We start from the raw sequence: 26,161 nt of genomic DNA on the forward strand, positions 1-26,161 counted from the left end.
TCCTTCTCCTGGTCTACACTGACTCTCCTCCTCCTGGTCTACACTGATTCTCCTCCTACACTCCTCCTCCTGGTCTACACTGACTCTCCTCCTCCTTCTCCTGGTCTACACTGACTCTCCTCCTCCTGGTCTACACTGATTCTCCTCCTACACTCCTCCTCCTGGTCTACACTGACTCTCCTCCTGGTCTACACTGACTCTCCTCCTACACTCCTCCTCCTGGTCTACACTGACTCTCCTCCTACACTCCTCCTGGTCTACACTGACTCTCCTCCTGGTCTACACTGACTCTCCTCCTACACACACTCCTCCTGGTCTACACTGACTCTCCTCCTCCTTCTCCTGGTCTACACTGACTCTCCTCCTCCTGGTCTACACTGATTCTCCTCCTACACTCCTCCTCCTGGTCTACACTGACTCTCCTCCTCCTTCTCCTGGTCTACACTGACTCTCCTCCTCCTGGTCTACACTGATTCTCCTCCTACACTCCTCCTCCTGGTCTACACTGACTCTCCTCCTGGTCTACACTGACTCTCCTCCTACACTCCTCCTCCTGGTCTACACTGACTCTCCTCCTGGTCTACACTGACTCTCCTCCTGGTCTACACTGACTCTCCTGGTCTACACTGACTCTCCTCCTACACTCCTCCTGGTCTACACTGACTCTCCTCCTGGTCTACACTGATTCTCCTCCTACACACACTCCTCCTGGTCTACACTGACTCTCCTCCTCCTTCTCCTGGTCTACACTGACTCTCCTCCTCCTGGTCTACACTGATTCTCCTCCTACACTCCTCCTCCTGGTCTACACTGACTCTCCTCCTACACTCCTCCTCCTGGTCTACACTGACTCTCCTCCTACACTCCTCCTCCTGGTCTACACTGACTCTCCTCTCCTCCTGGTCTACACTGACTCTCCTCCTACACTCCTCCTCCTGGTCTACACTGACTCTCCTCCTACACTCCTCCTCCTGGTCTACACTGACTCTCCTCCTGGTCTACACTGACTCTCCTGGTCTACACTGACTCTCCTCCTACACTCCTCCTCCTGGTCTACACTGACTCTCCTCCTACACTCCTCCTGGTCTACACTGACTCTCCTCCTACACACACTCCTCCTGGTCTACACTGACTCTCCTCCTCCTTCTCCTGGTCTACACTGACTCTCCTCCTCCTGGTCTACACTGATTCTCCTCCTACACTCCTCCTCCTGGTCTACACTGACTCTCCTCCTACACTCCTCCTCCTGGTCTACACTGACTCTCCTCCTGGTCTACACTGACTCTCCTGGTCTACACTGACTCTCCTCCTACACTCCTCCTCCTGGTCTACACTGACTCTCCTCCTACACTCCTCCTGGTCTACACTGACTCTCCTCCTGGTCTACACTGATTCTCCTCCTACACACACTCCTCCTGGTCTACACTGACTCTCCTCCTCCTTCTCCTGGTCTACACTGACTCTCCTCCTCCTGGTCTACACTGATTCTCCTCCTACACTCCTTCTCCTGGTCTACACTGACTCTCCTCCTACACTCCTCCTCCTGGTCTACACTGACTCTCCTCCTGGTCTACACTGACTCTCCTCCTACACTCCTCCTCCTGGTCTACACTGACTCTCCTCCTGGTCTACACTGACTCTTCTCCTACACTCCTCCTCCTGGTCTACACTGACTCTCCTCTCCTCCTGGTCTACACTGACTCTCCTCCTACACTCCTCCTCCTGGTCTACACTGACTCTCCTCCTTCTCCTGGTCTACACTGACTCTGCTCCTCCTCCTCCTGGTCTACACTGACTCTTCTCCTACACTCCTCCTCCTGGTCTACACTGACTCTCCTCTCCTCCTGGTCTACACTGACTCTCCTCCTACACTCCTCCTCCTGGTCTACACTGACTCTCCTCCTCCTCCTGGTCTACACTGACTCTGCTCCTCCTCCTCCTGGTCTACACTGACTCTGCTCCTCCTCCTCCTGGTCTACACTGACTCTTCTCCTTCTCCTGGTTTACACTGACTCTGCTCCTCCTCCTCCTGGTCTACAGTGACTGTCACGTCTCTGCTCATGTTGAAATGCATACCTCTTATCATGCCTGTTCCAAAGTCATCTAAGCCCGCCTGGGAGCCGCCGCCAACGCCGAGCTTATTGACGCTCGCCGCTTTCGTGGCGTGTGAATGGCAGCGTGAGGGCGTGGCGGCGGCTGCTACAGTAACACAGCGAGGGAGAGGCGGATGCATGGCAGGATGGAGAAAGAGGAGGAGGAGGAGGACAACACCATGAATGATTTATTAGTCTGGCATTACTAGGCCATTCCCCGCTGAGAGAGAGGAGGTGGAGGGATTGCATTGTTGAGGGCTGGTGCCTTGAAGAGAACCCTGCAAGTAAATAAGATGTAGAACAAGTGACTTGAAGAGAACCCTGCAAGTAAATAAGATGTAGAAGAAGTGACTTGAAGAGAACCCTGCAAGTAAATAAGATGTAGAAGAAGTGACTTGAAGAGAACCCTGCATGTAAATAAGATGTAGAACAAGTGACTTGAGGAGAACCCTGCAAGTAAATAAGATGTAGAAGAAGTGACTTGAAGAGAACCCTGCAAGTAAATAAGATGTAGAAGAAGTGACTTGAAGAGAACCCTGCAAGTAAATAAGATGTAGAAGAAGTGACTTGAAGAGAACCCTGCAAGTAAATAAGATGTAGAACAAGTGACTTGAGGAGAACCATGCAAGTAAATAAGATGTAGAAGAAGTGACTTGAAGAGAACCCTGCATGTAAATAAGATGTAGAACAAGTGACTTGAGGAGAACCCTGCAAGTAAATAAGATGTAGAAGAAGTGACTTGAAGAGAACCCTGCAAGTAAATAAGATGTAGAAGAAGTGACTTGAAGAGAACCCTGCAAGTAAATAAGATGTAGAAGAAGTGACTTGAAGAGAACCCTGCATGTAAATAAGATGTAGAAGAAGTGACTTGAGGAGAACCCTGCAAGTAAATAAGATGTAGAAGAAGTGACTTGAAGAGAACCCTGCAAGTAAATAAGATGTAGAAGAAGTGACTTGAAGAGAACCCTGCATGTAAATAAGATGTAGAAGAAGTGACTTGAGGAGAACCCTGCAAGTAAATAAGATGTAGAACAAGTGACTTGAGGAGAACCCTGCAAGTAAATAAGATGTAGAACAAGTGACTTGAGGAGAACCATGCAAGTAAATAAGATGTAGAAGAAGTGACTTGAGGAGAACCCTGCAAGTAAATAAGATGTAGAACAAGTGACTTGAGGAGAACCCTGCAAGTAAATAAGATGTAGAAGAAGTGACTTGAGGAGAACCCTGCAAGTAAATAAGATGTAGAACAAGTGACTTGAGGAGAACCCTGCAAGTAAATAAGGATGTAGTGTAAGATGTAGAACCTGCTGTAAAGTGTGGTTTATCCAATGAATCAAACAAACTAATGAATAGATTACAGAATTACTAACATAATCGATAGCTGCAGCCCTCGATCTGATGCAGATGTATGGTTTGGATGTAACCTATGTATGTATGCACAGTTGTCCCTCTTTGGTTCCAGATGTATGGTTTAGATGTAACCTATGTATGTATGTACAGTTGTCCCTCTTTGGTCCCAGATGTATGGTTTAGATTGAACCTATGTATGTATGCACAGTTGTCCCTCTTTGGTTCCAGATGTATGGTTTAGATGTAACCTATGTATGTATGCACAGTAGTCCCTCTTTGGTTCCAGATGTATGGTTTAGATGTAACCTATGTATGTATGCACAGTTGTTCCTCTTTGGTTCCAGATGTATGGTTTAGATTGAACCTATGTATGTATGTATGCACAGTTGTCCCTCTTTGGTTCCAGATGTATGGTTTAGATTTAACCTATGTATGTATGCACAGTTGTCCCTCTTTGGTTCCAGATGTATGGTTTAGATTGAACCTATGTATGTATGTATGCACAGTTGTCCCTCTTTGGTTCCAGATGTATGGTTTAGATGTAACCTATGTATGTATGCACAGTTGTACCTCTTTGGTTCCAGATGTATGGTTTAGATTGAACCTATGTATGTATGCACAGTTGTTCCTCTTTGGTTCTAGATGTATGGTTTAGATGTAACCTATGTATGTATGCACAGTTGTCCCTCTTTGGTTCCAGATGTATGGTTTAGATTGAACCTATGTATGTATGCACAGTTGTTCCTCTTTGGTTCTAGATGTATGGTTTAGATGTAACCTATGTATGTATGCACAGTTGTTCCTCTCTGGTTCCAGATGTATGGTTTAGATGTAACCTATGTATGTATGCACAGTTGTCCCTCTTTGGTTCCAGATGTATGGTTTAGATTGAACCTATGTATGTATGTATGCACAGTTGTCCCTCTTTGGTTCCAGATGTATGGTTTAGATTTAACCTATGTATGTATGCACAGTTGTCCCTCTTTGGTTCCAGATGTATGGTTTAGATTGAACCTATGTATGTATGTATGCACAGTTGTCCCTCTTTGGTTCCAGATGTATGGTTTAGATGTAACCTATGTATGTATGCACAGTTGTACCTCTTTGGTTCCAGATGTATGGTTTAGATTGAACCTATGTATGTATGCACAGTTGTCCCTCTTTGGTTCCAGATGTATGGTTTAGATTGAACCTATGTATGTATGCACAGTTGTTCCTCTTTGGTTCTAGATGTATGGTTTAGATGTAACCTATGTATGTATGCACAGTTGTCCCTCTTTGGTTCCAGATGTATGGTTTAGATTGAACCTATGTATGTATGCACAGTTGTTCCTCTTTGGTTCTAGATGTATGGTTTAGATGTAACCTATGTATGTATGCACAGTTGTTCCTCTCTGGTTCCAGATGTATGGTTTAGATGTAACCTATGTATGTATGCACAGTTGTTCCTCTCTGGTTCCAGATGTATGGTTTAGATGTAACCTATGTATGTATGCACAGTTGTCCCTCTTTGGTTCCAGATGTATGGTTTAGATTGAACCTATGTATGTATGCACAGTTGTTCCTCTTTGGTTCCAGATGTATGGTTTAGATTGAACCTATGTATGTATGCACAGTTGTTCCTCTTTGGTTCTAGATGTATGGTTTAGATGTAACCTATGTATGTATGCACAGTTGTTCCTCTCTGGTTCCAGATGTATGGTTTAGATGTAACCTATGTATGTATGCACAGTTGTTCCTCTCTGGTTCCAGATGTATGGTTTAGATGTAACCTATGTATGTATGCACAGTTGTTCCTCTCTGGTTCCAGATGTATGGTTTAGATGTAACCTATGTATGTATGCACAGTTGTCCCTCTTTGGTTCCAGATGTATGGTTTAGATTGAACCTATGTATGTATGTATGCACAGTTGTCCCTCTTTGGTTCCAGATGTATGGTTTAGATTGAACCTATGTATGTATGCACAGTTGTTCCTCTTTGGTTCCAGATGTATGGTTTAGATGTAACCTATGTATGTATGCACAGTTGTCCCTCTTTGGTTCCAGGCCTGACCTTGGTAAACTCATTTATTTTTTTGATACATGGAATATTTTAATAGAGCATAGAAAACTGTTTACGACCTCCTAAATACCATTTTTAACATAATTAGAGCTCTCTAAACATGAAATGACACCCATAAGGTAATTTTTTTAATCCAGTTTTGCTTTTCTTAAATGCGCTTGTTTTTTTGTGTGTGTTTTTTAACATTCTTCTTCTTTTTTTTTCTGTATTTTTGGTATTTTTATGTTAGTCATTGTTATTAAAAGAAGTATAACACAGGGGAATTAGCCTGTAGGCACGAGGGACAATGACAATAATAGTAATGCCAAAAACCATAACCTTAATACATAACAAATATCTATATAAAAAAAATCTACATTCATTTGTTTTATGTATTTAATATTTATGAATATATTTTTTATTAGTCCCTTCAGACTATTTTCCCTGTTTTATTCGTTTGTTTTATGTTTGTTGTAAATACCCATTGTAATCTGCCCATCATTTATTAAATCCAGACATCATTTTAAAAAAGTCATCCCATGTTTCCCCCCCCAGGTCTACAAGGGTCTGGACATCATCACCAACAAGGTGACCGTGGAGGAGTGTGCCCAGTGCAGACATCACATGATCAGCTTTGTGGACCCGTTGGTGAGCAACTACACGGTGGTGGACTTTAGGAACAAAGCTCTGACTCTAATATCCTTTCCTGGAAGTGCAAGCATGCAAGAGAGACTAGACTGTTCCCCTGACATCTCCCACTTGACTGCCACCTCTTTGATGAACAAGTGCTTCCAAAGAGGGGAGTTGAGTCCATTCTTCTAATTGGCTGCTTTCTACGGGTTTCTCCGGTGCCTTACAAATAAGAGGTGTCTGTAGGTCGCACAGATGTAAAGAGAGTTATTAGAAACTCACTGGTGTGTTGAGGGGAGACTGGGGCTCCAGGAATAGGCCCAACCTGCGGAGTAAAAGCAGATTAGAGGAGGTGACGGCCATAGAAGACACGTAATAACGCATCATCATCTATCAACTTTCTGCGTGCTGGTTTATCACTCTCAGGCTGGCATTGACACGGTTGTCTTGTTGGAGTTCACTCTCCGGCTGGCATTCACAAAGTTGTCTTAACTCAGGCTGGCATTGACACAGGTGTCTTAACTCAGGCTGCCATTGACACAGTTGTCTTAACTCAGGCTGGCATTCATAAAGTTGTCTTAACTCAGGCTGCCATTGACACAGTTGTCTTAACTCAGGCTGGCATTCATAAAGTTGTCTTAACTCAGGCTGCCATTGACATGGTTGTCTTGTTGGAGTTCACTCTCAGGCTGCCATTGACACAGTTGTCTTAACTCAGGCTCACATTGACACAGTTGTCTTTTTAGAGTTCACTCTCAGGCTCACATTGACACAGTTGTCTTAACTCAGGCTCCCATTGACACAGTTGTCTTGTTGAAGTTCACTCTCAGGCTCACATTGACACAGTTGTCTTAACTCATGCTGCCATTGACATGGTTGTCTTAACTCATGCTGCCATTGACACAGTTGTCTTGTTGGAGTTCATTCTCAGGCTGCCATTGACACAGTTGTCTTAACTCAGGCTCCCATTGACACAGTTGTCTTGTTGAAGTTCACTCTCAGGCTGGCATTCACAAAGTTGTCTTGTTGAAGTTCACTCTCGGGCTCACATTGACACAGTTATCTTAACTCATGCTGGCATTCACACAGTTGTCTTGTTGGAGTTCACTCTCAGGGTGCCATTGACACAGTTGTCTTGTTGGAGTTCACTCTCAGGCTGGCATTGACACAGTTGTCTTAACTCAGGCTCCCATTGACACAGTTGTCTTGTTGAAGTTCACTCTCAGGCTCACATTGACACAGTTGTCTTAACTCATGCTGCCATTGACACAGTTGTCTTAACTCATGCTGCCATTGACACAGTTGTCTTAACTCATGCTGCCATTGACACAGTTGTCTTAACTCATGCTGCCATTGACACAGTTGTCTTAACTCATGCTGCCATTGACACAGTTGTCTTGTTGGAGTTCATTCTCAGGCTGCCATTGACACAGTTGTCTTAACTCAGGCTCCCATTGACACAGTTGTCTTGTTGAAGTTCACTCTCAGGCTGGCATTCACAAAGTTGTCTTGTTGAAGTTCACTCTCGGGCTCACATTGACACAGTTATCTTAACTCATGCTGGCATTCACACAGTTGTCTTGTTGGAGTTCACTCTCAGGGTGCCATTGACACAGTTGTCTTGTTGGAGTGCTTCTTTAATCAGACATGGTGCACGATGAGATCCACTCCTACCTAGTTTCAGCGTGGACACAATCTCCTGTTACTTGACCCATATTTTTTCTAAAGGGATGTATCATCTGAATGTTCTGAACTCCTGCTTCCATGTTGTGTACAGCAATCAGGTTGCGACTGAGTCAACAGCCGAGTAATGCCTTACCTTTTATTACTAGTAGTGGCAACATTGCACTTTAGATGCAAAGGCAGATTGTCCATCTTTGTCAGTTTGCAGATTTTCTCCATGGATGTTTTTTTTTATCCATAAATCACTTCTTGGTCCTTATTTGTGTAGTTTTCTGTGGAGACTCCAGTTGCTACAGCTTAAGGTGGCATGTTTGTTCCTGGAGCCAGCACACATTTTGGAAAACAAGCCTCCAGATATGCTGCTCATGGGCATGGAATAATTGACAGATTATCTGAGTTTACCTGGCATGATCTCTTTAGGGGAATTTTAAATGATAGAAAAAGTGTTTCTACTTGTTTTTACTGAAACCTTTGTGTGTTTTTGTTGTTCTTGGATGTATTTCTGTGACTTTGTGTTGCTGCTCTCTTGGCTGGGTCAGTCTTGGAAAATAGATTTTAATCTCAGTGAGTGTTTTACCTGGTGAAAGAAAGGATATTGATTGATTGCTTGGGGACACAATTACAGTGGCTTTATGAGACAAGCCTGAACGCCACACAAATTCCTCGGATCGATCAGCAATTTTTATCCAATATAATTAGTCATTTTGAAAAGTAGGATTGTAAAAAATATAGACACTTATATGTGCACTTTGGAAAAAAAACGTTTTGTAAACCACTAAATTGGTAAAAAAAAAAATATATAATTTGTCTGAAAAATGTATTTTAACACTCTTAATTTAGCCATCAATGCTGCATAATCAACATCATCAAATATTCTAATCAATTATTCATATTTAATATGGATGTTGATATTTCACTGATTTGATTCTCAGTGTATCAGTTTTACGACTTCAGTAAGTTTATCCTTGTTAATTGGTAGGTGGTAAATGAATGTCTCTGAATTAGGAATGAATAATTATAAATGAAATATTTTCATAGTTGGAGCACACAAATGTTTTTTGAACTTCTAAATACGTTTTTTTAACATTATGAAGGCCCTCGAATCATGAAATAACACCCACGTAGTCACCTTTACACCTGTTGTAATGCTGAGCCAATCAGTGGCCCCGATACTGAACGGCGTGCTGTGTTTGGTTGGTTCTAGTGGACAATACTACTGACGTAATAGGAACAACTTGATGTGGCGACCGAGGGATAGCTGTAGTTCTTTTTGACCTGGTCAAGATGTATTTCATTTTGATTAGTATCTTCAAAATTCCATGAGGTGTATAGAATAGGAGTTTGCACACGAGGCCTGCTCTCTTTGCGCTAGGGAACCATTTCTAATTGCATTGACTGTGATTATAACAACACTTCAACATACTTTATGCTGAGATCTCATGTTGTGGGGCCGTTTTGCTACCAGGAAAGTGAAAATGATATTTACATTTAATGCAAGGGAGGGTTTCAAAAGTGTATCTTGCAATTTAACCCGAGGGGATACTTTTGGGGATTGCTGTGATTTGCTTTGGTGTAATGATTAGTGTAAGCAAGTCCACAATATATCTTTTTGTTCATATGCCAATCACATATTTATGAAAGCCAAATGAGCATTATTGAACCTCACTGGCGTCGTCTGATTGACTAAATGAGCATTTTTCAGTATTCCTTAATTACCACTGTCCAACATTGACGACATGCATGAGCGCAACATCCTGCCAATCATTGTCGGAGGAACTAACTACTACATCGAGTCCCTGCTGTGGCGAGTCCTAGTGGACGCTGGGGTGAGTCATCCTAAAGATGTTGTGATGCATCATTCATGCCACGCTGAGACTGTTTCCTGTTGTCTCTGTCCAGAAGGAGAGCTCCAGAGATGGAGCCACGGACAGGAAGGTGCAACTGGAGAAACTGGCAGGAGTTGAGTTACATAATCGACTGATGGAAGTGGACCCCAAAATGGCTGCCATGTTGCACCCCAATGACAAGCGCAAAGTTGCAAGGTAATTCAAGCGGGGAATTGAAATGTGATGATATTACTGTGATCATGGGTCTCCATCTTTTCACTCGCTGGCTTGATGAGTTGCAGTTTGTGCACTCGGCTCTTTTGTAGCTGCAGGCAATGTTCCCTCTGTGAGCAAAGGCAAAAAGTCCCTGAGCATTGAGTGGAGCCCATGTTAGCAACATCACACGTGCACACTGTGGCTACACCAGCAGCACACCTGAAATTTCCATGAGGTTATTTTCTAATATAAGCGTTTAGGCCCACTTACAATGACAATAACAACAAATATTGTTTTTCATGAACTGTGTACTTGTATTGTTTGTCTGGGTGGAGGTCCTGCTTTGGAAATAATTTGTACCCCTTTCAGACATTGCATTTAGTTGCCATTAAAACATTCACATGTTGCACAATGAGATGTAAGCAGGGGATCATGTGTACATTCCTGCAACTTGTAAAAAATATATTTTTATTAGTATTTATTTAATATACTAACAGCATTTCATGATTAATATTTATAAATGAAGATTCCTAATAAATGAAAGTAGAATAAGCACACATTTGATTGGTAAATCATAGTGTAACGACCTGGAATGACACTTTATGTGTGGTGTTGGAGTTGTCAGACTTTTTGTGTGGCTGTAAACGCATCACTGGCTAAGTGCCATATGTGCATGTGTTGGCGCAAGTGAGAAAGAGCGAGCGGCTGCTGCTGATATAACAAAGTTGCTTTTGGTCTGGTTTGTACTGCAGAAAATGACCACTTTTGCTAGATATCATTTTTTTACTTTTTGGTAATGTGTTTATGGCCGACAATAAAGAGTTTTGCTCAGTAAAGTGATGGATGGAATTCATGTCCTCAAAGCGTCTCGACAGACGTTACAACATTTGAACAATGATGACGAAAACTGTTTTCTCTGTCGTGTCCGTGTGTCGAAAATTGTTATGCGCTTATTTTTTTTATTTGATTTTGTGCGTGGCATATATTTGCTGTGCGCAGAGGACGCTTGAGCAGTGCGCAATTGCACAGGCGTGCACCTTAGAGGGAACGTTGGCTGCAGGTTAGGTTACCCTGCTCCTCCTTACTTACCACAACATGTGGATGCCTCCAGCTTATTCTCCTTTATCCCCTTTTTCTCTTGTCTTGTTGCATATGTTCATGATGCAGTCCTATGTTTTATTTAGCTTCTGTGCTCCATAGAAGCTTGCAGATCTATGATGAGACGGGCGTCCCTCACAGCTCCTGGCTGGAGGAGCAGCGAGGCCAGCAGGGAGGCGATGGCCTTGGGGGCCCGCTGAGGTTCCAAGACCCTTGCATCCTTTGGCTGCATGCTGACATGGACGGTAGGGGTCACTGCTTGTAAAAGTCTCCCATTTTCTCTATTCCTTTTCATGTCTTTGGTCATTGTGCAGTGCTGGACAAGAGACTGGACTGTCGGGTAGATGAGATGCTGTCTGGTGGGCTGATTGAAGAACTCCGAGACTTCCACGCACGCTTCAATCAGAAGGAAGCCCAGAAGGACAGGTATTAATACATGCACAGTGACAACTGGCAACTCTTTTACAAAACTCCTGTCATCCACCTGCACATGCACAGCCATGCAAAAGAAACAGGCCTGGGGAATTTCTGCCAAAACCCAGAAATCCCAGTTTTTTTATTTGTTTATTTATTTATTTGTTGTATTTGTCCTGTCCAGCTTCTCAGGCAAATCATACAGTAGATGTAGATGCTGTTCACTTTTACTTTACACTTGTTGCCTTATTTGTATTTGACTTTATTAAATGTATTTATATTATCATTTGGTGCAGGAGGGGATAGAAAGAGAAAAAAAGGAAGACGGAGGGAGAAATTGTGGGGACAAGAGGGGGATTAGACAGAGAGACAACAACAACAAAAACAACAACAATAGAGCAACATCAGCAAATAGGACATGTACAAATATGATGGTAAAAGTGATAGCAAAGAATCAGTTAGTGAAATAAATAATAATACAGAAATGACAATGAGCATTATTACTCTACAAATGGAGCAATACAAATACCAATAGAAATATCACTATTGATAATGAACAATACCAATAATTGACCTCTATTATCAACAATACAGTTGTTCAAGTGCAACAATACATATATGTCATGATAACTAGAGATACGAAAGAATGCAGAAAAATGGAGGGGGAGAAAGAGAAGCAACCTATATTAACCTTGTAGATTGTTATAGTACAATAGGTTAAGCTTTGTCAGTGTGCCATGTGTTACCCAGTTTACCCTAAGGCAACAACGTTAATATATGTTTGATGAAACGTGATTATGTGCATGAGTGTATGTATGCATATGTACTTGTATATGTACAGAATGTGTATATGTGTTTGTACAGTGAATGTATATGTACATGTATGTGTATATGTATGTTTGTACAGTGAATGTATATGTACAGTATGTGTATATGTGTTTGTACAGTGAATTTGAGTTTTTAAACATTGGCTTTTGCGTCAAATTATCACTGTGAATGAAAGGTGAGACAAGGTCCTATTTTTATTCAGCCTTTTTCGTAAATAGAAAAGTTTGTACAATTAGAGGTTTGTAAATTGAGGTTCCACTATATCGTCATAAACCCAATTACACCAGAAAAAGAACACAAGTAAGGCAACATTGCTACTCATATTGTTTTTACTGTTGTTGACTGTGTGCATCATACCGCAACTTATTACTGTTGTTGACTGTGTGCATCATACCACAATGCATACCACAACTTACTACTGTTGTTGACTGTGTGCATCATACCACAATGCATACCACAACTTATTACTGTTGTTGACTGTGTGCATCATACCACAATGCATACCACAACTTATTACTGTTGTTGACTGTGTGCATCATACCACAATGCATACCACAACTTACTACTGTTGTTGACTGTGTGCATCATACCACAATGCATACCACAACTTATTACTGTTGTTGACTGTGTGCATCATACCACAATGCATACCACAACTTATTAATGTTGTTGACTGTGTGCATCATACCACAATGCATACCACAACTTACTACTGTTGTTGACTGTGTGCATCATACCACAATGCATACCACAACTTATTAATGTTGACTGTGTGCATCATACCACAATGCATACCACAACTTATTACTGTTGTTGACTGTGTGCATCATACCACAATGCATACCACAACTTTCACAGCATTCCTGCTTGAATGGCCCTCTTAACCTTCCTGCTTTTGCCGGGAAATCACCTATTTTGTCCTCCTTTCCCTGCGTTTGGCCAATGGTCACTGAAAAGAGAATCCTCAGCAGCATTGCCAGCGATGGAGTCAGCCTCAGCAACACTTGGCATCACGCAGCAGAGTGACTTGCAGTTGAGCTGATTGTATCAAGTGGACAAGCATATTCGAGCTTGTGTTTGTCTAAATTCACTTTCTGGAAAAAAAAACAATATCAGGATGCATATGTGATATCAGCTAAATATATTGGGATATGACTTTTGATCCATATCAAGCCCTACACAATTGTGATAGTCCTGTGATCATAATCCAATGCAAGGTTAGAGTCCCAAAGCCAAGCAGCAAGGTCAAGATCACACCATTCTCATCTCTCTTTTCCAAATGAATGATATCCTCTTCTCCTTGAAAGCAGCACCATAGCCGGATCAGCCAAGCATCATTTATTCCCTCCTTGCAGTCTGACAGGTCACTGTGAGACAAAGGCTACCCTAGCGTGTCTCTCCACAGAGTGAGACACTTCCCTGCCTTTTCCTATCAGCAATATGATCAGGCTAGCACTTTACTTCCTGTCTGCCTCATGACTCCATCCCCGCCAGGCTGCTACACCCAGACATCAAGGTCAAATCCCTCTCTCCTGTCCTCTTCACCCTCCATTGACTCCACACTTCCTGTGCACTGTCGCTATTCTCAGGTTTCTGTCTGCACATTTATCCTCTTATTCCCCCCTCCTTTCCCCGTTTGCTTCCTTGATGTGTAAAGGAGATGCTTTGCTAAGTAGAGCGTGTGTGTGTAGTCTGGTGAGGATCATGCCAGCCTTGTGAAGGACCTGGTGTCTTCTCAGGCTGATAGTCTTTGCTCAGGCAGAGGACATGTAGTCTGGTGAGGATCATGCCAGCCTTGTGAAGGACCTGGTGTCTGCTCAGGCTGATAGTCTTTGCTCAGGGAGAGGACATGTAGTCTGGTGAGGATCATGCCAGCCTTGTGAAGGACCTGGTGTCTGCTCAGGCTGATAGTCTTTGCTCAGGGAGAGGACATGTAGTCTGGTGAGGATCATGCCAGCCTTGTGAAGAACCTGGTGTCTGCTCAGGCTGATAGTCTTTGCTCAGGGAGAGGACATGACGGCTGTCATCACTGTTATTGTTTTTATGTGGAACCTTCTGGCTACATGTCTGTTCCACACAAATGACTGTCAACTTCTGTCGGGCTGCAATGATCTTTGATTTCTACTCCCTGGCTTCCATTCATCATTGAATACGTGTGAGTAATAGAAATGTATCAAACCACACCGAGTGCCTGAAAATGTAAATACGCAAACACAATGTGGGGCGGCATAGCTCGGTTGGTAGAGTGGCCGTGCCAGCAAACTTGAGGGTTCTGGGTTCGATCCCCGCCTCCGCCATCCTGGTCACTGCCGTTGTGTCCTTGGGTAAGACACTTTTCCCACCTGCTTTGTATTAATACACAACTATTAAGTGCAGTTTCAATATTGTTGTTGTACATTTCTTAGAACAAGAAGAATGAAGATTATTGTGTAAAGACGTGTGTGTGTGTGTGTGTGTGTGTGTGTGTGTGTGTGTGTGTGTGTGTGTGTGTGTGTGTGTGTGTGTGTGTAACAGGGTCAATTATGTCATGTAAATAATGTATTTGATGTTTTATTAGTGTTATAATTACACAAAAAGTGTAAGTCACATGTAAATACCTGAAGGTTGTTTAATGTTTGGTCAATGTGGAACCATTGTCTGGTTGTCCCTCCTACTGCGATAATTACTGTGACACCTGGCTCTTAATATGTGTTGGACACGCCTTCCTACTTCCCTTTTGTCAATGGTAACAAAAATGACATGATATAAATATGACATGACATGGTACTAGTATGATATGGTACTACTGTCACATGACATGGTACTAGTATGATATGGCACTACTGTCACATGACATGGTACTAGTATGATATGGCACTACTGTCACATGACATGGTACTAGTATGATATGGCACTACTGTCACATGACATGGTACTAGTATGATATGGTACTACTGTCACATGACATGGTACTAGTATGATATGGCACTACTGTCACATGACATGGTACTAGTATGATATGGTACTACTGTCACATGACATGATACTAGTATGATTTGGTACTACTGTCACATGACATGGTACTAGTATGATATGGTACTACTGTCACATGACATGGTACTAGTATGATATGGTACTACTGTCACATGATATGGTACTAGTATGATATGGCACTACTGTCACATGACATGGTACTAGTATGATATGGTACTACTGTCACATGACATGGTACTAGTATGATATGGTACTACTGTCACATGACATGGTACTAGTATGATATGGTACTACTGTCACATGACATGATACTAGTATGATTTGGTACTACTGTCAAATATGACATGACATGGTACTAGTATGATATGGTACTACTGTCAAATATGACATAACATGGTACTAGTATGATATGGTACTACTGTCACATGACATGGTACTAGTATGATATGGTACTACTGTCACATGACATGATACTAGTATGATATGGTACTACTGTCACATGACATGGTACTAGTATGATATGGTACTACTGTCACATGACATGGTACTAGTATGATATGGTACTACTGTCACATGACATGGTACTAGTATGATTTGGTACTACTGTCACATGACATGGTACTACTACTGTCAAATATGACATGACATGGTACTAGTATATGGTACTACTGTCACATGACATGGTACTAGTATGATATGGTACTACTGTCACATGACATGGTACTAGTATGATATGGTACTACTGTCACATGACATGGTACTAGTATGATATGGTACTACTGTCACATGACATGGTACTAGTATATGGTACTACTGTCACATGACATGGTACTAGTATGATATGGTACTACTGTCACATGACATGGTACTAGTATGATATGGTATTACTGTCACATGACATGGTACTAGTATGATATGGCACTACTGTCACATGACATGGTACTAGTATGATATGGTACTACTGTCACATGACATGGTACTAGTATGATATGGTACTACTGTCACATGACATGGTACTAGTATGATATGGTACTACTGTCACATGACATGGTACTAGTACTACTGTCACATGACATGGTACTAGTATGATATGGTACTACTGTCACATGACATGGTACTAGTATGATATGGTACTACTGTCACATGACATGGTACTAGTATGATATGGCACTACAGTCACATGACATGGTACTAGTATGATATGGTACTACTGTCACATGACATGGTACTAGTATGATATGGTACTACTGTCACATGACATGGTACTAGTATGATATGGCACTACTGTCACATGACATGGTACTAGTATGATATGGTACTACTGTCACATGACATGGTACTAGTATGATTTGGTACTACTGTCACATGACATGGTACTAGTATGATATGGTACTACTGTCAAATATGACATGACATGGTACTAGTATGATATGGTACTACTGTCACATGACATGGTACTAGTATGATATGGTACTACTGTCACATGACATGGTACTAGTATGATATGGTACTACTGTCACATGACATGGTACTAGTATGATATGGCACTACTGTCACATGACATGGTACTAGTATGATATGGTACTACTGTCACATGACATGGTACTAGTATGATATGGTACTACTGTCACATGACATGGTACTAGTATGATATGGTACTACTGTCACATGACATGGTACTAGTATGATATGGTACTACTGTCACATGACATGGTACTAGTATGATATGGCACTACTGTCACATGACATGGTACTAGTATATGGTACTACTGTCACATGACATGGTACTAGTATGATATGGTACTACTGTCACATGACATGGTACTAGTATGATATGGTACTACTGTCACATGACATGGTACTAGTATGATATGGTACTACTGTCACATGACATGGTACTAGTATGATATGGTACTACTGTCACATGACATGGTACTAGTATGATATGGCACTACAATCACATGACATGGTACTAGTATGATATGGTACTACTGTCACATGACATGGTACTAGTATGATATGGTACTACTGTCACATGACATGGTACTAGTATGATATGGCACTACTGTCACATGACATGGTACTAGTATGATATGGTACTACTGTCACATGACATGGTACTAGTATGATTTGGTACTACTGTCACATGACATGGTACTAGTATGATATGGTACTACTGTCAAATATGACATGACATGGTACTAGTATGATATGGTACTACTGTCACATGACATGGTACTAGTATGATATGGTACTACTGTCACATGACATGGTACTAGTATGATATGGTACTACTGTCACATGACATGGTACTAGTATGATATGGCACTACTGTCACATGACATGGTACTAGTATGATATGGTACTACTGTCACATGACATGGTACTAGTATGATATGGTACTACTGTCACATGACATGGTACTAGTATGATATGGTACTACTGTCACATGACATGGTACTAGTATGATATGGTACTACTGTCACATGACATGGTACTAGTATGATATGGTACTACTGTCACATGACATGGTACTAGTATGATATGGCACTACTGTCACATGACATGGTACTAGTATGATATGGCACTACTGTCACATGACATGGTACTAGTATGATATGGCACTACTGTCACATGACATGGTACTAGTATGATATGGTACTACTGTCACATGACATGGTACTAGTATGATATGGTACTACTGTCACATGACATGGTACTAGTATGATATGGCACTACTGTCACATGACATGGTACTAGTATGATATGGCACTACTGTCACATGACATGGTACTAGTATGATATGGTACTACTGTCACATGACATGGTACTAGTATGATATGGTACTACTGTCAAATATGACATGACATGGTACTAGTATGATATGGTACTACTGTCACATGACATGGTACTAGTATGATATGGTACTACTGTCAAATATGACATGACATGGTACTAGTATGATATGGCACTACTGTCACATGACATGGTACTAGTATGATATGGTACTACTGTCACATGACATGGTACTAGTATGATATGGCACTACTGTCACATGACATGGTACTAGTATGATATGGTACTACTGTCACATGACATGGTACTAGTATGATATGGTACTACTGTCAAATATGACATGACATGGTACTAGTATGATATGGTACTACTGTCACATGACATGGTACTAGTATGATATGGTACTACTGTCACATGACATGGTACTAGTATGATATGGTACTACTGTCACATGACATGGTACTAGTATGATATGGTACTACTGTCACATGACATGGTACTAGTATATGGTACTACTGTCACATGACATGGTACTAGTATGATATGGTACTACTGTCACATGACATGGTACTAGTATGATATGGTACTACTGTCACATGACATGGTACTAGTATATGGTACTACTGTCACATGACATGGTACTAGTATGATATGGCACTACTGTCACATGACATGGTACTAGTATGATATGGTACTACTGTCACATGACATGGTACTAGTATGATATGGTACTACTGTCAAATATGACATGACATGGTACTAGTATGATATGGTACTACTGTCACATGACATGGTACTAGTATGATATGGTACTACTGTCACATGACATGGTACTAGTATGATATGGTACTACTGTCACATGACATGGTACTAGTATGATATGGTACTACTGTCACATGACATGGTACTAGTATATGGTACTACTGTCACATGACATGGTACTAGTATGATATGGTACTACTGTCACATGACATGGTACTAGTATGATATGGTACTACTGTCACATGACATGGTACTAGTATATGGTACTACTGTCACATGACATGGTACTAGTATATGGTACTACTGTCGAGACTGTTTAGGTTTGTGTGGGAATTTTTACTGTCAAAATCAAGAGAAAGAAATCAATTTATTTTGAATCCTACTTTTGTAACTCTGCATGTATTTTTTTGTTGGTGAAGTACAACTCAATTCTTGTTTATTCGTACTTTTGTTGATCATTTTTAGTTTTTGTGTTACGTTTCTACAATTGTAATATTTTCAATGCAGCATCAGAAACAAATATTCCAATCTTCAACCAATTTCACATAGAAATTGAACATAGCGTTTGAATATTGCTCTCATGTTATGATAGGAGGTTGTGATTGGTGGTGACTACCCACTCATCTCTGGTAGGAGGTTGTGATTGGTGGTGTCTACCCACTCATCTCTGCTAGGAGGTTGTGATTGGTGGTGTCTACCCACTCATCTCTGGTAGGAGGTTGTGATTGGTGGTGTCTACCCACTCATCTCTTGTAGGAGGTTGTGATTGGTGGTGTCTACCCACTCATCTCTGGTAGGAGGTTGTGATTGGTGGTGTCTACCTACTCATCTCTGGTAGGAGGTTGTGATTGGTGGTGTCCACCCACTCATCTCTGCTCCCTTGTCTTCTCAGTCCCAACTACCAGCACGGAATATTCCAGTCCATTGGTTTCAAAGAGTTCCACGAATACCTGACGGCGCCTGAAAGCATCACCCAGCAGGAGAGAGAAGTGCTGAAAAACAAAGGTCAACAAGTTGACATTCAAGGATGCTCCTCCTCCATGTTTAGTGACACCTTTTGATGCTCACTTCAGGTGTAGAAGCTTTAAAGGTGGCTACCAGACGCTACGCTCGCAAGCAGAACAAATGGGTCCGCAACCGATTCCTTAAACGTGAGTTTCCCTCATGCTACTTGCTATGTGTGCAGTTGAAGCAGCCTCAGACACACACATCAGACACACACATCAGACACACACAGCAGACACACTAAGCCTCTCTCACATCGTGTAGTCATTCATATTAGTTACACTCTTCCAGCTTTTACTCTGAAAATCCCACCAGCTAGGAGCTTCATCCTGTTTGTGTGCAGCTTCTGAATTGAACCTCTTAATACTGTTTTTAAGCATGCTCTACCTAAATTAAAGTGACTGTTTGCAACATTTACACAGACGCCGAGAGGGTGCTAACTCTTTAGTGTATTTTAAGCGTTTAAGCATCCTGCCCTCTTACGGCTACTAAGACTGTGACAATCATTGGTACTTTAACTTTTAACTTTAACTACATGACCTAACACGTGCTCGCCCTAGCTCATAATAGCCATTTCACAGGGATTCTCAAACTATATTCAAACACCCAGTGTAATGTTGTAGTGGCCCATCCATACATTTTCTACCACTTGTCCTTTACGGGGTGGCAGAGGGTGCTGGAGCCTATCCCAGCTGCATTTGGGCGGAAGGTCACCACCTCATCACAGATGTACAACATTCACACACTAGGGACCATTTAGTGTTGCCAATCAACCTATCCCCAGGTGCATGTCTTTGGAGGTGGGAGGGGCCTATCCCCAGGTGCATGTCTTTGGAGGTGGGAGGGGCCTATCCCCAGGTGCATGTCTTTGGAGGTGGGAGGAAGCCGGAGTAGAACCCACGCAGTCACGGGGAGAACATGCAAACTCCACACAGAAAGATCCCGGGTCAGTCCAAGAGGACTGTTATGATTCTGGTCCAATGATACGGCTACCTGTATTATTTTTATGACACGCTGTCACCTTCACATCAGGTGCCGTTGCTTCGCTTCCAAAAAGACACGGGTAGGATCTGACAATAGGCGTGGAATAATCACAAATAAGGCAGCAACCCCACAACAAAGTTTTGTAACAATATTTTCTCCTCAAAGTCACACACGCTGACAAGAGTTAGTTTCAGTTTAACGTGAGCGCGCTTTACTTCACCATTTAGTAATCTACGGGCCAATATTAAAGTAACACATGTAAATAATCATCCATAAAGTTGCTGTGAAGCAAGATAACATGTCTCTATTAGCACACCCTGCTAATTGATTGCTATCATACAGTATGCTCATACATAAATATTCATGTGTAATTGTAATGAATAGAAACACAGTAGCTGCCTTTTCCTTTTGCAAAAATAAAAGCAATATTTCTAGAACATTTGATAAAGTACATTTGCGTCGTGGCGGTCAAAGTTTTGCATCATGAGCCCTAATTCTGGTCAATTGTTGTCCCGCAAGACTGGGTCTTGAGGAAGATTCTGGTCAAATGTTGTCCTGCGAGACTGGGTCTTGAGGAAGATTCTGGTCAAATGTTGTCCTGCGAGACTGGGTCTTGAGGAAGATTCTGGTCAAATGTTGTCCCATGAGACTGGGTCTTGAGGAAGATTCTGGTCAATTGTTGTCCTGCGAGACTGGGTCTTGAGGAAGATTCTGGTCAAATGTTGTCCCATGAGACTGGGTCTTGAGGAAGATTCTGGTCAAATGTTGTCCCATGAGACTGGGTCTTGAGGAAGATTCTGGTCAAATGTTGTCCCGCAAGACTGGGTCTTGAGGAAGATTCTGGTCAAATGTTGTCCTACAAGACTGGGTCTTGAGGAAGATTCTGGTCAAATGTTGTCCTGCGAGCCTGGGTCTTGAGGAAGATTCTGGTCAAATGTTATCCTGCGAGACTGAGTCTTGAGGAAGATTCTGGTCAAATGTTATCCTGCGAGACTGAGTCTTGAGGAAGATTCTGGTCAAATGTTGTCCCATGAGACTGGGTCTTGAGGAAGATTCTGGTCAAATGTTGTCCTGCGAGCCTGGGTCTTGAGGAAGATTCTGGTCAAATGTTATCCTGCGAGACTGAGTCTTGAGGAAGATTCTGGTCAAATGTTGTCCTGCGAGACTGGGTCTTGAGGAAGATTCTGGTCAAATGTTGTCCCATGAGACTGGGTCTTGAGGAAGATTCTGGTCAAATGTTGTCCTGCGAGACTGGGTCTTGAGGAAGATTCTGGTCAAATGTTGTCCTGCGAGACTGGGTCTTGAGGAAGATTCTAGTCAAATGTTGTCCTGCGAGTGTGGCTCTTGAGGAAGATTCTGGTCAAATGTTGTCCTGCGAGACTGGGTCTTGAGGAAGATTCTGGTCAAGTGTTGTCCAGCGAGACTGGGTCTTGAGGATGATTCTGGTCAAATGTTGTCCTGCGAGACTGGGTCTTGAGGAAGATTCTGGTCAAATGTTGTCCTGCGAGACTGGGTCTTGAGGAAGATTCTGGTCAAATGTTGTCCTGCGAGACTGGGTCTTGAGGAAGATTCTGGTCAAATGTTGTCCTGCGAGACTGAGTCTTGAGGAAGATTCTGGTCAAATGTTATCCTGCGAGACTGGGTCTTGAGGAAGATTCTGGTCAAATGTTGTCCTGCGAGACTGGGTCTTGAGGAAGATTCTGGTCAAATGTTGTCCCATGAGACTGGGTCTTGAGGAAGATTCTGGTCAAATGTTGTCCCGCAAGACTGGGTCTTGAGGAAGATTCTGGTCAAATGTTGTCCTACAAGACTGGGTCTTGAGGAAGATTCTGGTCAAATGTTGTCCTGCGAGACTGGGTCTTGAGGAAGATTCTGGTCAAATGTTGTCCTGCGAGACTGGGTCTTGAGGAAGATTCTGGTCAAATGTTGTCCTGCGAGACTGAGTCTTGAGGAAGATTCTGGTCAAATGTTATCCTGCGAGACTGAGTCTTGAGGAAGATTCTGGTCAAATGTTGTCCCATGAGACTGGGTCTTGAGGAAGATTCTGGTCAAATGTTGTCCCGCAAGACTGGGTCTTGAGGAAGATTCTGGTCAAATGTTGTCCTACAAGACTGGGTCTTGAGGAAGATTCTGGTCAAATGTTGTCCTGCGAGCCTGGGTCTTGAGGAAGATTCTGGTCAAATGTTATCCTGCGAGACTGAGTCTTGAGGAAGATTCTGGTCAAATGTTGTCCCATGAGACTGGGTCTTGAGGAAGATTCTGGTCAAATGTTGTCCTGCGAGCCTGGGTCTTGAGGAAGATTCTGGTCAAATGTTGTCCTGCGAGACTGGGTCTTGAGGAAGATTCTGGTCAAATGTTGTCCCATGAGACTGGGTCTTGAGGAAGATTCTGGTCAAATGTTGTCCTGCGAGACTGGGTCTTGAGGAAGATTCTAGTCAAATGTTGTCCTGCGAGACTGGGTCTTGAGGAAGATTCTGGTCAAATGTTGTCCTGCGAGACTGGGTCTTGAGGAAGATTCTGGTCAAATGTTGTCCTGCGAGACTGGGTCTTGAGGAAGATTCTGGTCAAGTGTTGTCCAGCGAGACTGGGTCTTGAGGATGATTCTGGTCAAATGTTGTCCTGCGAGACTGGGTCTTGAGGAAGATTCTGGTCAAATGTTGTCCTGCGAGACTGGGTCTTGAGGAAGATTCTGGTCAAATGTTGTCCTGCGAGACTGGGTCTTGAGGAAGATTCTGGTCAAATGTTGTCCTGCGAGACTGGGTCTTGAGGAAGATTCTGGTCAAATGTTGTCCCGCGAGACTGGGTCTTGAGGAAGATTCTGGTCAAATGTTGTCCTGCGAGCCTGGGTCTTGAGGAAGATTCTGGTCAAATGTTGTCCCGCGAGCCTGGGTCTTGAGGAAGATTCTGGTCAAATGTTGTCCTGCGAGACTGGGTCTTGAGGAAGATTCTGGTCAAATGTTGTCCCGCGAGCCTGGGTCTTGAGGAAGATTCTGGTCAAATGTTGCCCCGCGAGCCTGGGTCTTGAGGAAGATTCTGGTCAAATGTTGTCCTGCGAGACTGGGTCTTGAGGAAGATTCTGGTCAAATGTTGTCCTGCGAGACTGGGTCTTGAGGAAGATTCTGGTCAAATGTTGTCCTGCGAGACTGGGTCTTGAGGAAGATTCTGGTCAAATGTTGTCCCGCGAGCCTGGGTCTTGAGGAAGATTCTGGTCAAATGTTGCCCCGCGAGCCTGGGTCTTGAGGAAGATTCTGGTCAAATGTTGTCCTGCGAGACTGGGTCTTGAGGAAGATTCTGGTCAAATGTTGTCCTGCGAGACTGGGTCTTGAGGAAGATTCTGGTCAAATGTTGTCCCGCGAGCCTGGGTCTTGAGGAAGATTCTGGTCAAATGTTGCCCCGCGAGCCTGGGTCTTGAGGAAGATTCTGGTCAAATGTTGTCCTGCGAGACTGGGTCTTGAGGAAGATTCTGGTCAAATGTTGTCCTGCGAGACTGGGTCTTGAGGAAGATTCTGGTCAAATGTTGTCCTGCGAGGCTGGGTCTTGAGGAAGATTCTGGTCAAATGTTGTCCTACAAGACTGGGTCTTGAGGAAGATTCTGGTCAAATGTTGTCCTGCGAGCCTGGGTCTTGAGGAAGATTCTGGTCAAATGTTGTCCTGCGAGCCTGGGTCTTGAGAAAGATGGACACTTTGCCATTCCAGGCTTTTGGAGCTGGGATTACAATCGCAGCCACTGCTGTTGCCGTGGTAACATACTGGCGCATGGCAGCGCTCACCAATAAGGGGTATTTGGGAGATAATTGTAAGATGAATAGTGGGTTGAAGGACCCCTCGACATTGTTCAAACATGTAGGTCTCTCCTCTATTGAGACCCCCGGCCAGACAGAGACCACCCATCTGCATCTGCATCTGCATGGCTGTGTGTGCCCTGCAAATACCAAAGAAGTGTTTCCATCATGCTTTTATGACACACTTCAATATGGAAACATCTGGAAAAACCACCTCATGACAGCGTAAAAATGTTTTAGCCATATTTGAGAGGTTTTTCAAAATATGTCTGTTTCCATTAGCAGTTTCTTATTGCCACATATTTAATTGTTTTGCGTGTTTCCATGGGTGATGGAAATGGACGTGTGTAGTCTTTCCCAGATGATGACATTGCATTCAAACACAGTTAAGACTTCAAAAGCAGCTGTGAGATGTTACATGATGTTGCTGGTATACAACCTCCTGTTTTTTCATGTTTACAAACCCTGTTTCCATTTGAGTTGGGAAATTGTGTTAGATGTAAATATAAACGGAATACAATGATTTGCAAATCCTTTTCAAGCCATATTCAGTTGAATATGCTACAAAGACAACATATTTGATGTTCAAACTCAAACTTTTTTTTTTTTTTTGCAAATAGTGATTAACTTAGAATTTCATGGCTGCAACACGTGCCAAAGTAGTTGGGAAAGGGCATGTTCACCACTGTGTTACATCACCTTTTCTTTTAACAACACTCAATAAACGATTGGGAACTGAGGAAACTAATTGTTGAAGCTTTGAAAGTGGAATTCTTTCCCATTCTTGTTTTATGTAGAGCTTCAGTCGTTCAACAGTCCGGGGTCTCCGCTGTCGTATTTTACGCTTCATAATGCGCCACACATTTTCGATGGGAGACAGGTCTGGACTGCAGGCGGGCCAGGAATGTACCTGCAGTCTTTTTTTACGAAGCCACGCTGTTGTAACACGTGCTGAATGTGGCTTGGCATTGTCTTGCTGAAATAAGCAGGGGCACCCATTAGAAAGACGGCGCTTAGATGGCAGCATATGTTGCTCCAAAACCTGTATGTACCTTTCAGCATTAATGGCGCCTTCACAGATGTGTAAGTTACCCATGCCTTGGGCACTAATACACCCCCATACCATCACACATGCTGCCTTTTACACTTTGCGTCGATAACAGTCCGGATGGTTCTTTTCCTCTTTGGTCCGGATGAAACGATGTCCAATATTTCCAAAAACAATTTGAAATGCAGACCACAGAACACTTTTCCACTTTGCATGAGTCCATCTTAGATGATCTCAGGCCCAGAGAAGCCGGCGACGTTTCTGGGTGTTGTTGATAAATGGCTTTCGCTTTGCATAGTAGAGTTTTAACTTGCACTTACAGATGTGGCGACCAACTGTATTTAGTGACAGTGGTTTTCTGAAGTGTTCCTGAGCCCATGTGGTGATATCCTTTAGAGATTGATGTCGGTTTTTGATACAGTGCCGTATGAGGGATCGAAAGTCGCGCTCATTCAATGTTGGTTTCCGGCCATGCCGCTTACGTGGAGTGATTTCTCCACATTCTCTGAACCTTTTGATGATATTATGGAGCGTAGATGTTGAAATCCCTACATTTCTTGCAATTGCACTTTGAGAAACGTTGTTCTTAAACTGTTTGACTATTTGCTCACGCAGTTGTGGACAAAGGGGTG

General features: G+C 42.7%; 1 protein-coding gene across 5 annotated transcripts in view; it reads left to right on the forward strand.

The window, feature by feature from the left end:
• The window catches only part of trit1 (tRNA isopentenyltransferase 1), a 54,392-nt gene that overhangs the window by 9,245 nt on the left and 18,986 nt on the right, over positions 1–26,161 (forward strand). For 3 of the 5 annotated variants that reach the window (XM_072915620.1, XM_072915624.1, XM_072915623.1), the window contains exons 2-8: positions 6,040–6,180; positions 9,525–9,623; positions 9,697–9,839; positions 11,040–11,182; positions 11,252–11,363; positions 19,603–19,715; positions 19,784–19,861. In XM_072915620.1, coding sequence (XP_072771721.1) covers positions 6,040–6,180; positions 9,525–9,623; positions 9,697–9,839; positions 11,040–11,182; positions 11,252–11,363; positions 19,603–19,715; positions 19,784–19,861 — 829 coding nt within the window. The remainder of the gene's footprint in view (positions 1–6,039; positions 6,181–9,524; positions 9,624–9,696; positions 9,840–11,039; positions 11,183–11,251; positions 11,364–19,602; positions 19,716–19,783; positions 19,862–26,161) is intronic. The other 2 variants (XM_072915622.1, XM_072915621.1) reach the window with 2 other exon arrangements.

This window comes from Nerophis lumbriciformis, linkage group LG21 (assembly GCF_033978685.3).
Source record: "Nerophis lumbriciformis linkage group LG21, RoL_Nlum_v2.1, whole genome shotgun sequence".
In the NCBI taxonomy this organism is placed as follows: Eukaryota; Metazoa; Chordata; class Actinopteri; order Syngnathiformes; family Syngnathidae; genus Nerophis; species Nerophis lumbriciformis.